Source organism: Oncorhynchus mykiss, chromosome 16 (assembly GCF_013265735.2).
Source record: "Oncorhynchus mykiss isolate Arlee chromosome 16, USDA_OmykA_1.1, whole genome shotgun sequence".
NCBI classification, from domain to species: domain Eukaryota; kingdom Metazoa; phylum Chordata; class Actinopteri; order Salmoniformes; family Salmonidae; genus Oncorhynchus; species Oncorhynchus mykiss.
Window position 1 is genome coordinate 13,508,638 of NC_048580.1, and position 12,051 is coordinate 13,520,688.

The following is a 12,051-nucleotide window of genomic DNA, read 5'->3' on the forward strand; positions in this document are numbered from 1 at the left end:
GTATGAGCCAGACAGAGTTCCTTGTATGAGAGCTTTATTCCTTCCTTGGGTGTTCATTCATGTTCACATGGATCTTTACAAACAGTCAGATGGTGAAAGCTTTCAGCAGTGATCTGAGCCATGCGAGAGACTTGGCCACATCCAGGGATGATGCACTGAACAAAGTGAACACAAGAGGGAGAATGCGAGCTCTGTGGAACAGATTCAGCTTCTTCTCCTTTGCTTCTATAGCCATCGCTGGAATCTACATACATACATACATACATACACACATTGCCCTAGGAATGTCCCCAAAGGTTTACACCAGCTGCACGTTCAAGCTTTATTCTTTGAAAGGTACACGACCAACCACATAACATTCACGCAGGGGTGGGCAGTGCAAAGACAGAAACACACAAGGTTAAATGGGGTACACATTCACAGTTTACAGGCAATAGAACGAGAGCAGAGTTTGGGGCAGGAGGGACGGAGTGGGCTGGGGGGGTGGGTGGTTCTGGGCCTTGTTTAGAAGCACTTGCGATGCACAATGGAAGGGCCGGCCTCGTCGTACTCCTGCTTGCTGATCCACATCTGCTGGAAGGTGGAGAGGGAGGCCAGGATGGAGCCGCCGATCCAGACCGAGTACTTCCTCTCAGGTGGGGCGATAATCTGGTAACACAAGATATCATTTAATATACTGAATGAGGAAATCCCATATGTGTAGTAAATAGATACAGTACACCAAAGCTTCGTGAGACAATACCAGTGACATTCAGCTACAGATTGGGCCTCAACAACTTGCATGGCATTTTGAAACACTTATGAAGACAATGATTTCTATTCATAGAAACCAGGTCAAAAGTGGAAAGGATAATTGCGTCAACGTTGAAATGGGCCAATATCATTACTGGCTGTGAATGGAAAAAATATACCATTACAGTTATGAGGACTACCATATTGAACAAATTCAAATCACTGTATAGCATCTCACTATGATATGCAAGTTATCTCTATGTTAGTAGCATCTCACTATGATATGCAAGTTAACTCTATGTTAGTAGCATCTCACTATGACATGCAAGTTATCTCTATGTTAGTAGCATCTCACTATGATATGCAAGTTATCTCTATGTTAGTAGCATCTCACTATGATATGCAAGTTAACTCTATGTTAGTAGCATCTCACTATGACATGCAAGTTATCTCTATGTTAGTAGCATCTCACTATGATATGCAAGTTATCTCTATGTTAGTAGCATCTCACTATGACATGCAAGTTAACTCTATGTTAGTAGCATCTCACTATGATATGCAAGTTAACTCTATGTTAGTAGCATCTCACTATGACATGCAAGTTAACTCTATGTTAGTAGCATCTCACTATGACATGCAAGTTAACTCTATGTTAGTAGCATCTCACTATGGCATGCAAGTTAACTCTATGTTAGTAGCATCAGCACACCTTGATCTTCATGGTACTAGGGGCCAGGGCTGTGATCTCCTTCTGCATTCTGTCTGCGATGCCAGGGTACATGGTGGTACCTCCTGACAGGACGTTGTTGGCGTACAGGTCCTTACGAATGTCAATGTCACACTTCATGATGCTGTTGTAAGTGGTTTCATGTATACCGGCAGACTCCATACCTGGAGAGAAATCAGAAGAAATCACGCTGAGTCACAAGGGACAGTGGGGAGAATAGATATTTGTTTCAAACTGTTGAGAGAAAGGCAAATGGAGAGAGTGAAAAGAGATAAAGAAGGAGCGAGGGATTACCGATGAAGGAGGGCTGGAAGAGGGTTTCCGGGCAGCGGAATCTCTCGTTGCCGATGGTGATGACCTGACCGTCGGGCAGCTCATAGCTCTTCTCCAGAGACGAGGAGGTGGCAGCGGTGGCCATCTCATTCTCAAAGTCCAGGGCGACGTAGCACAACTTCTCTTTGATGTCACGAACAATTTCTCTCTCAGCTAGAGAGAGGAGAATAAGGGCGAGGTCAGAACAAGAACTTAGATTAATTTGTAGTTTGGCAGAACATCACTTCTGTGTCTGCATAGGCCTCTGCTTACAAGTCATGCACTGTACGGTATGTGTCATCAGAGTTTATAGCGTCCCAGAGTTTCTACTGACCTGTGGTGACGAATGAGTAGCCTCTTTCGGTCAGGATCTTCATGAGGTAGTCAGTGAGATCACGGCCAGCCAGGTCCAGGCGCATGATGGCGTGAGGCAGGGCATAACCCTCATATATGGGGACATTGTGGGTGACACCATCACCAGAGTCAAGGACAATACCTGTGGAGGTTTAGGAGGACACAATTTTGGGAAGACACAGGTTAGGGAGGACAGGCTTGGGAGAACAAAGTCTAGGGAGGACAGTTTTGAGAGTTAACAAGTTTGGGCTCAGTGGGACTGAATGGTCAGTGTAAAATGAGGCTGGTTTTGACCAGTGTCCTATACTGACCTGTTGTGCGGCCAGAGGCATAAAGTGACAGCACGGCCTGGATAGCTACGTACATGGCCGGAACGTTGAAGGTCTCGAACATAATCTAGAGCAGGAGCATTTGTTTAGGTTACAGTGTTATTTTCTACACTAACATTTTGACAGTGAGCATATCATTCTAATTGCACCAATCATACACTCAGCATCATGAAACAAATTCCTACTGTTTATATTAGGTGTATTACACAGTTTTGAAAGACTGGGTTGAAGATATACATTGGAACAAGTCCTAGTTGTAATGTATGTAGTCATCACTTTCTTGATGTCTACAGTAGAATAGTTCTTGATGTCTATACTATTCACTCTATGCAATCTGGTTTCCGCTCAGGTTATGGATGTGTCACTGCAACCTTAAAGGCCCTCAATGATGTCACCATTGCCCTTGATTCAATGTTGTGCTGCTATTTTTATTGACTTAGCCAAAGATTTTGATACGGTAGACCATTCCATTATTGTGGGCTGGCTAAGGAGTATTGGTCTCTGAGGGGTCTTTGGCCTGGTTTGCTACCTCTCTCAAAGAGTGCAGTGTATAAAGTCCGAAAATCTGCTGTCTCAGTCACTGCCTGTCACCAAGGGAGTACCCCAAGGCTCGATCCTAGGCCCCACGCTCTTCTCAATTTACATCAACAACATAGCTCAGGCAGTAGGAAGCTCTCTCATCCATTTAAATGCAGATGATACAGTCTCAGCTGGCGTCTCCCCGGATTTTGTGTTAAATGCTCTACAACAAAGCTTTCTTAGTGTCCAACAAGCTTTCTCTACACTTAACCTTGTTCTGAACACCTCCAAAACAAAGGTCATGTGGTTTGGTAAGAAGAATGCCCCTCGCCCCACAGGTGTGATTACTACGTCTGGGTTTAGAGCTTGAGGTAGTCACCTCATACAACTACTTGGGAGTATGGCTAGATGGTACACTGTTCTTCTCTCAGGACATATCAAAGCTGCAGGCTAAAGTTAAATCTAGACTTGGTTTCCTCTATCGTAATCACTCCACTTTCACCCCAGCTGCCAAACTAACCCTGATTCAGATGTGATCTTCCCACCCATGCTAAATTACGGAGACATAATTTATAGATCGGCAGGTTAGGGTGCTCTCGAGCAGATACATGTTCTTTACCATTCGGCCATCAGATTTGCCACCAATGCTCCTTATAGGACACATCACTGCACTCTATACTCCTCTGTCAACTGGTCATCTCTGTATACCCGTCACAAGACCCACTGGTTGATGCTTATTTATAAAACCCTCTTAGGCCTCACTCCCCCCTATCTGAGATATCTACTGCAGCCCTCATCCTCCACATACAACACCCGTTCTGCCAGTCACATTCTGTTAAAGGTCCACAAAGCACACACATCCCTGGGTCACTCTTCTTTTCAGTTAGCTGCAGCTAGAGACTGGAACGAGCTGCAACAAACACTCAATCTCTTAACTCAAAGACTCAGTCATGGACACTCTTACTGACAGCTGTGGCTGCTTTGCGTGATGTATTGTTGTCTCTACCTTCTTGGCCTTTGTGCCGTTGTCTGTGCCCAATAATGTTTGTACCATGTTTTGTGCCGCTACCATGTTGTGTTGCTACCGTGTTGTTGTCATGTTGTGTTGCTACCATGCTGTGTTGTCATGTGCTTCTGCCTTACTGTGTTGTTGTCTTAGGTCTCTCTTTATGCAGTGTTGTATTGTCTGTCTTGTCATGATGTGTGTTTTGTCCTATATTTATATGTTATTTATTTATTAATCCCAGCCCCCTTTTCTGCAGGAGGCCTTTTGCCTTTTGGTGGGTCGTCACTGTAAATAAGAATTTGTTCTTAACTGACTTGCCTAGTAAAATAAAGGTTAAATACAAAATGTAAAAATCACCTGCGTCATCTTCTCCCTGTTGGCTTTGGGATTGAGGGGGGCCTCTGTCAGCAGGGTGGGGTGTTCCTCAGGAGCTACACGGAGCTCGTTGTAGAAGGAGTGATGCCAGATCTGCCAATCATCGCCAATAATTAGCATAACATCTCTGAACATGTCTGGGGTCTCTTTAGCTAACTCCTCCATCTGTTATCATGTAACAGTTCTGAGAATAGATCCTGGATCTAAATGCCTCTGGATAAATCCCAAAGTGCCACCGGGGGAGTTTTGTTGGCTAAGGCTACTTTTGAGTGCCATGATGGAAAATCACAAAGTACATCGAATTCCATGTTAGAGTGTGTCACTGTTTTCCAATTCTATTGTTTTAAAATCATCTGAATCCTGAGTCTGTGTCATTGTTGTCTCAGGTGGGGTTCGGTAGGGTAGGGTGTGGTGTGGTAGGGTAGTGTGGTAGGATGGGGTAGGGTAGGGTGTGGTAGGGTGTGGTAGGGTAGTGTGGTAGGGTGGGGTAGGGTAGTGTGGTAGGATGGGGTAGGGTAGGGTGTGGTAGGGTAGGGTGGGGTAGGGCAGGGTAGGGTGAGGTAGGGTAGGGTGGGGTGGGGTGGGGTGGGATGAAGTAAGGTGTGGTGGGGTGGGGTGGGGTACGGTGTGGTAGGGTATGGTAGGGTGTGGTAGGGTAGGATGGGGTGGGGTGAGGTGAAGTAGGGTGTGGTAGGCTTACTTTTTCCATGTCATCCCAGTTTGTGATGATGCCGTGTTCGATGGGGTACTTCAGGGTCAGAATACCTCTTTTGCTCTGCGCCTCGTCACCCACATAACTGTCTTTCTGTCCCATGCCCACCATCACACCCTGGGGAGAGAAACCGGCTGCTCAGAAGCACACTCACCACACTGTAAAGTGGATGCCATTGCTAGCACTGAAATTCAACAAATAGGCCTTGCTGTGTTGAGTCTTAAACCATGATGGGTAAATACAATTTTAAAAAATTATGCTTTAAATTAAGAATATACCAAGGACCATGAAAGACCACTGACAAAAAAGTGGATGCATTCTCATCACCCAATCAGAAGTAGTTTACATCCAGCCTGTCTTTTAATCAGGTGGCTCACCTGATGTCTGGGACGGCCCACGATGGAGGGGAATACTGCTCTCGGGGCGTCGTCCCCGGCGAAGCCTGCCTTGCACAGACCGGACCCATTGTCACACACAAGGGCGGTGCTCTCTTCATCGTCACACATGGTCAATTCTTTGCTTTACGTTCCTTACTCCGACTGGAGACAATCACTGCAGGGGCAACAGAGAGAGGAGTGTGTTAACATCTTCAGAGTGATAGGTGTGTGTGTGTGTGTGTGTGTGTGTGTGTGTGTGTGTGTGTGTGTGTGTGTGTGTGTGTGTGTGTGTGTGTGTGTGTGTGTGTGAGAGAGAGAGAGAGAGAGAGAGAGAGAGAGAGAGAAAGAGAGTAGGTCTATCCCTCTAAAGTAGTGTGTGAATTCATAAAAAACGTAAACCATAGAATGTTTAATCTGGTGCGGCAATTATTTACGTTAATTCATTCAGGAATACATGGCTCAGGCAAATTCAACGGACTACCAAATTAGAAGAAAGGAAGAGGCTATTCCTATTGAAAGTGAAAAAGTCCATTTGGAAAGTTGACCTGTGCTTAGAGTATAATATAAATACAGTCCACCAAAAGCCTATGAAGCACATTGTTATATAATGTTATAATACTGTAAACATTTAACATTAATAGCAAAGCATATATGCTTAAGACCAAAACTCCCCATAGGAGTTATCCTACAAAACTCTTTAGTTGGGGTTAGGGTTGAACTCCAGTCTCTAATGAATGGATGCAGCACCCTGGGAAAACTTCCTAATTAGGAAATGATGCGGAGTCATGTCTGTCTTTGGACTGGACTGTGCAAACCTCACTCCCTCTCTCTCTGGCCCTGCCTATCTACAATCGTTTACAAAAAAGGATAGAAAAAAAGATGGGGATGGGAGGGAGAGAGGGAGAGAGAGAGAGAGAGAGAGAGAGAGAGAGAGAGCAGTAGATTCCAGCAGAACCATATTTAGTCATAAACCTTCAGAATAAAGGATTTCCTAAGCTTTCCGGCAGAGGGTACCATGAGCAGCTATGATGGAGTTCAGTGCTGAAAGTTGACCAGTGCTGAACTCTCCAATAACATGACAGAGGCCCCTGTATGCATCCAGCCATTATCCCCTTTGTAGATTTCCAAACTTTTACTCATTTCAAAACTGTACAATGTTTTCAAAAACTTCCAAACTTTCCAAACTGACTGAGTTCCCAAGAGACTATACAACCTATCAACCTGACTTTCCCCAAAAGACTTTACAACCTATCAACCTGACTTTCACCAAGAGACCTTACAAGAATTTGAGACTATGTTTCTATTGCATTATGGGACTGATGGCAACAGATGTCTAAAATCATAATCAACCAGCTGAAAAAATGATGCATAATAGGTAATAGGTAGCTTAGCATATCCCAGAATATCAACAAGACAGTTCTAGCATTTACTACTGTGACATTCTACCACACTGTTTCAAGCAAGTTACAACATTAACTTCTTCAACCACAAGTTCTTAATAAACCACAACAACACGGCTTAGGATCTCATCTACTGTGACACTTAATACCCACAACAGACCACAGTGACTTAGCTGTGAGATGTCTAAACACCTGTCTTTCATTAACATGCGCCTGTGAGATCAGCCAAAGCTCATCAAGCCTAATGAGCCTGGTTTAAATTGATTGAGAAGCAGTCTGCACTGTAAGGTGCTGACCCCTGCGGTTGACTCAGACTAGCAGATTAGCAGCTGACAATTTAGCAGTTGTTGACTTGAGGCAGTCGGGCAGACAGGAAGGCAGAAGTAGAGGATAGCAGAGGAGAGCGGAGGAGAGAAGTGGAGAGCAAAGGAGAGCGGAGGAGAGGAGAGCAGAGCGGAGGAGAGCAGAGCAGAGCAGAGCAGAGGAGAATAGTGCAGAGGAGAGGAGAGGAGAGGAGAGGAGAGGAGAGGAGAGGAGAGGAGAGGAGAGGAGAGGAGAGGAGAGGAGAACAGAACAGAGCAGAGCAGAGCAGAGCAGAGGAGAATAGTGCAGAGGAGAGGAGAGGAGAGGAGAGGAGAGGAGAGGAGAGGAGAGGAGAGGAGAGGAGAGGAGAGGAGAGGAGAGGAGAGGAGAATAGTGCAGAGGAGAGGAGAGGAAAAAGGAGGGTACACTTAAGAAAAAGGGTTATATCTAGAACCTGAAAGGGTTCTTCAGCTGTCCCCATAGGATAGCCCTTTGAAGAACCCTTTTTGGTTCCAGATATAACCCTTTTGGCTCAAGGTAGAACCCTTTTGAATTCCATGTAGAACCCTTTACCAAAATAATTACTTCTGGAACCAAAAAGGGTTGTCCTATGGGGACCTTTTGGAACCTTTTTCTAAGCATGTAGGAAAGGAGTAGGCAGGAGAGAGGACAACGAGGGGATGAGAGGAGGAACAGGGAAGAGAGAGGAGGACAGGAGAGGTGAGGTGGTGGTCCACTTACCCTGACAGTGCTTGGCCGGGGTTTGCCGCTCAGGGATGGTGTGCCCTCTCACTGGCCTGGGGAGACTTTATGTAGCTCCCAGCCCCCATCCTGCGCTTCCCCCTCCCACATCCCAAACATGGAGCCGGGGCCGCACTCTCCCTGTCTGCCTCACTCAGCCAGAGCCTTATAGGGATGGCCGGGGGAAAAACAGTCCAATCCGATTGCTTCTTCTTCGGAGGGCCCAGTCACATCATTCAGGGCATTCCAGGGGCCTTTTTTTTCTGTGAAAGGCAGGAGATCTCTCCATGCGGGAACATAAACACACAGCACAGAGCTTGCAGGACTGCCCCCTGTGACAAACAAGCCCTCACACACACAGACAGTGGCATTCCCGTGTAGCAAGACCTCACATACAGACAGTGACATTCCCGTGTAGCAAGCCCTCACACACAGACAGTGGCATTCCCAGGTAGCAAGCCCTCACACACAGACAGTGGCATTCCGGTGTAGCAAGCCCTCACACACAGACAGTGGCATTCCCGGGTAGCAAGCCCTCACACACAGACAGTGGCATTCCCGTGTAGCAATCCCTCACACACACAGACAGTGGCATTCCTGTGTAGCAAGCCCTCACACACACAGACAGTGGCATTCCCGTGTAGCAAGCCCTCACACACAGACAGTGGCATTCCCGTGTAGCAAGAATACAGCATCTAGGTGCTGCTTGAATTGGCATCAGTTAGATGTTGAAACATTCAAACAGTGTGAGGGTATATTCTTACTTGTCAGTTGGCGTTGAGGAAGAGGTCAGTTGAATTCTCTAACTATGGAATATCCTAACCTTTCAAAATGCCAGATTGTCATGCTACACAAATTGTCTCAGTGTGTCCTTGAAATGACCTTGCAACCCAACTTGTAAAAGTCTGTGACAACCCACTATGGAACGAAAATGCTACCGTTTGTGAGCGGCTGCCCAGTGGATGGGCCTCGAGACCACAGCAAGAAACAGTGAAGTTGAGGCTTTACAGAACTAAAGAAAGGTGCCAAAAGAACCTGTCACCAACTGCACATTGTCACAGCACTGAGACTCACAGTGAACGGCCTGTTAAGTCGCTGGCTCTTAGTATGGCAAAGCCCACATCACCCTCCTCTAACAGTCAGGGGTCAGTGTCTTCCAGCAGCGTTTATATGAAAGGAGCACTTCACCACTTTTTGACATGTTCATAGTCTCCAACACCAAACCACTGTCCAGCCTACAAGTGAAAACAGACATGTTTCATTCTACAGTCAAAAGCTAAAGTGGCCCTTTAAATTTAAACTAGGTGTAGTTATTATTGAACTGTAAGAGGTGCAGCTAGTCTGTGGGACCACATACTGTAAACATCAGACGGATTGGCCGGGTGTTGCCTCATGTCCCAGACTCCCTGCACTCGCTCTCTATCTGTCTGATGAGGTATGCTACGCTACGACAACGCACGGACAATGGCCAGCACAAAGCCATATCAGGATGGAGAGAGTAGGGGAGAGAGGGAGATGAGGGGGGTGGAGGAGAGAAGGGGAGGGGGGGGGGGAGAAAGGGGGGTAGTGGGCGAGGCAAGATAGAGAGAGAGAGAATAAGGAAGTAAGAGAGAAAGAATATTATCAACATGACTGTTGGACTATTGGGTTTGTGATTGAACTAACTGAACATACTGTAATTGTAGCAGGCTATTGTCAGTGAATATGTATTGTCATGCAAATGGGATAGCATTCCCTCTGAAACAGTTCTAATTGTCAGGAATCGCCACCAAATGACAGTAGTTGTCACCCAATAATCAACAGCTTTCAAGTTACAGCAAATTGAGATGTTCATTTTTTTTTCTCTCACAGAATTGGTCTTTCTCTGGCATAAATCTTGTTATAAGACACTTCTATCATGATCATGTTCTGCTGTCATGACGATTACAGTTTACTGAGCTTGCTTCTTACTTTGTGGGTCTGAGGGGATTCTCAGTCCTGTTGTATTAAAGGATTGGTCATGTCCAATAGTACAGGGCCGAAACTGTTTCATGGAAACAATGCTTGGAATGTAAGATCTGCTATCAAAAAGAAACGTGTCTTGATGTTGTCTAGACTCCATTCTAGACTCCATTCTAGACTCCATTCTAGACTCCATTCTAGACTCCATTCTAGACTGATTGTGCTCTTCATTTTGTTCGTACTTCTAATACTTGAAATTAATAACAAGATGCCGTACAGCTGGATGGCCAAATGTAACATGGTATCACACTTTTTATTCATTGTCAAACAAAGCCTAAATTATTCAACAGTACACCGTTCCCCTCATATTGTCTAGCTAGTCAGACACTTGTCTATCAAAGCACAGGGAGCCCCAGTAAAGATACATGATATTTGCAACAGTAGCATGACTAGTGTTTATCACTGTCCTTCAGAGTGAAATCACTCAAATTGGAGGTCAGCTTTACACATTGAAGGAAAGCTACTGGTCTGAATCCCACTCAGCTACAGTAACAGCGTACAGCAGAGTTTGATGCAGCACCATAAAAGGAGCTGTTCAGTAAATGAGGAGAGACTTGGCAGACCACTCTCCCCGCAAGGCATGTAAGGGAAGAAATCATCCCACTGTAGGTGTGGTCTGGTAAAAGAAAAACATTATACCCTCAATCTATCGCTTGTGTGAGTGTCTGCGTCTACGTAATACTGCAGGTGAAAAGATAACCTTTGAACCCCGTCAGTCAGTGTGCGCTCCCTTATTTCCATGTTTAGCTGCACTATATACTTCCTGTCCGCTCCTGCAGGGACTTTTATTCTTTATTATGAGACCTCCTCTCATTATTTCCCTCATTGAAGACATGTGTGCCTAAATTATAGTAACTACAGTAACTAATTCAGTAAGCCTGTTTTGAAAGGCCTTTCAGAAGACCATGGGTACAGTATGCAGCATTACGTAACTATACCAAGTACAGACGACAAGCTATTGTCTATTTGAAAGGTTCTAACAGGAAGATGTGAGTCATCTCTCTCTCACTATCTTCCACCCATGCCTCGTTCATTGAATTGAGTCTGCAACATCTATGGGGAAAGTGAGTCTAGACCAGAGGTGTCAAACTCATTCCATGGAGAGGGCCTTATGTCTCCAGGTTTTTCTTTTTTCTTTCAATTAACACCTAGACAACCAAGTGTGGGGAGTTCTTTACCAGTTACTGACCTTAATTTATCAATCAAGGACAAGGGAGAAGCAAAAACCCGCAGGCACTCGGCCCTCCGTGGAATGAGCTGGACACGTGTTCTAGACCATTACATCTCCCTCAACACAGCTACTGTTGCTATGGTTCCAACTATCAACACTGATAATACCCCTCTCCACATTAAACCCCATCTGACATCAGTCCATAACAGCAGACATCAACAGGGCAGTGCGTGCAGAAGGGCCCTGCTCCATTGGCATGTGCTTTGACCCAAAATGGCAAAGCAGCTGTGCTCTTAAAGGATGTTCCAGGCATCTGCTCACAACCAGCTCTGGAATGTCTTATGGCGACTCCTCGCAAGCAAGTCCTGAGCCCGAGCCCATTTTCTTCCTGTTTTGCGTGTGTGTGTGTATGTGTGTGTGTGTGTATGTGTCAGAGAGAGAGAGAGAGAGAGAGAGAGAGAGAGATAGGCTACTGTATGCTGCGTTCTTGTAGGCCACTGTATTCTAAAATCCCTAGTGTCAATATGTCTGGGACAAATTGTGTTAGTAAACTCGTGTATAGATGCAGTACCTCAGTCCTAGACAAATTCAGTTCCTGATTTATATTATCTGGTGTTGTCTGTAGGGTAAACCTATGGATATTATCTGGTGTTATCTATAGGGTAAACCTATGGATATTATCTGGTGTTATCTATAGGGTTAACCTATGGATATTATCTGGTGTTATCTATAGGGTTAACCTATGGATATTATCTGGTGTTATCTATAGGGTTAACCTATGGATATTATCTGGTGTTATCTATAGGGTAAACCTATGGATATTATATGGTGTTGTCTATAGGGCAAATCTATGGATATTATCTGGTGTTATCTATAGGGTTAACCTATGGATATTATCTGGTGTTATCTATAGGGTTAACCTATGGATATTATCTGGTGTTGTCTATAGGGTTAACCTATGGATATTATCTGGTGTTGTCTATAGGGTTAAC

General features: G+C 45.1%; 1 protein-coding gene across 1 annotated transcript; it reads right to left on the minus strand.

Annotated features, from left to right (window-relative positions):
* Positions 1-17: 17 nt before the first annotated feature.
* LOC110491380 (actin, aortic smooth muscle) lies at positions 18-8,034 on the minus strand. Its single transcript, XM_021564785.2, has 9 exons — positions 7,888-8,034; positions 5,444-5,618; positions 5,055-5,183; positions 4,337-4,447; positions 2,437-2,521; positions 2,106-2,267; positions 1,754-1,945; positions 1,442-1,623; positions 18-648 (listed from the first exon to the last, which is right to left on the minus strand). The coding sequence occupies exons 2-9, from the start codon at positions 5,570-5,572 to the stop codon at positions 505-507; spliced, it is 1,134 nt and encodes a 377-aa protein (XP_021420460.1). The 5' UTR covers positions 5,573-5,618; positions 7,888-8,034; the 3' UTR covers positions 18-504.
* Between the last annotated feature and the right edge of the window lie 4,017 nt (positions 8,035-12,051).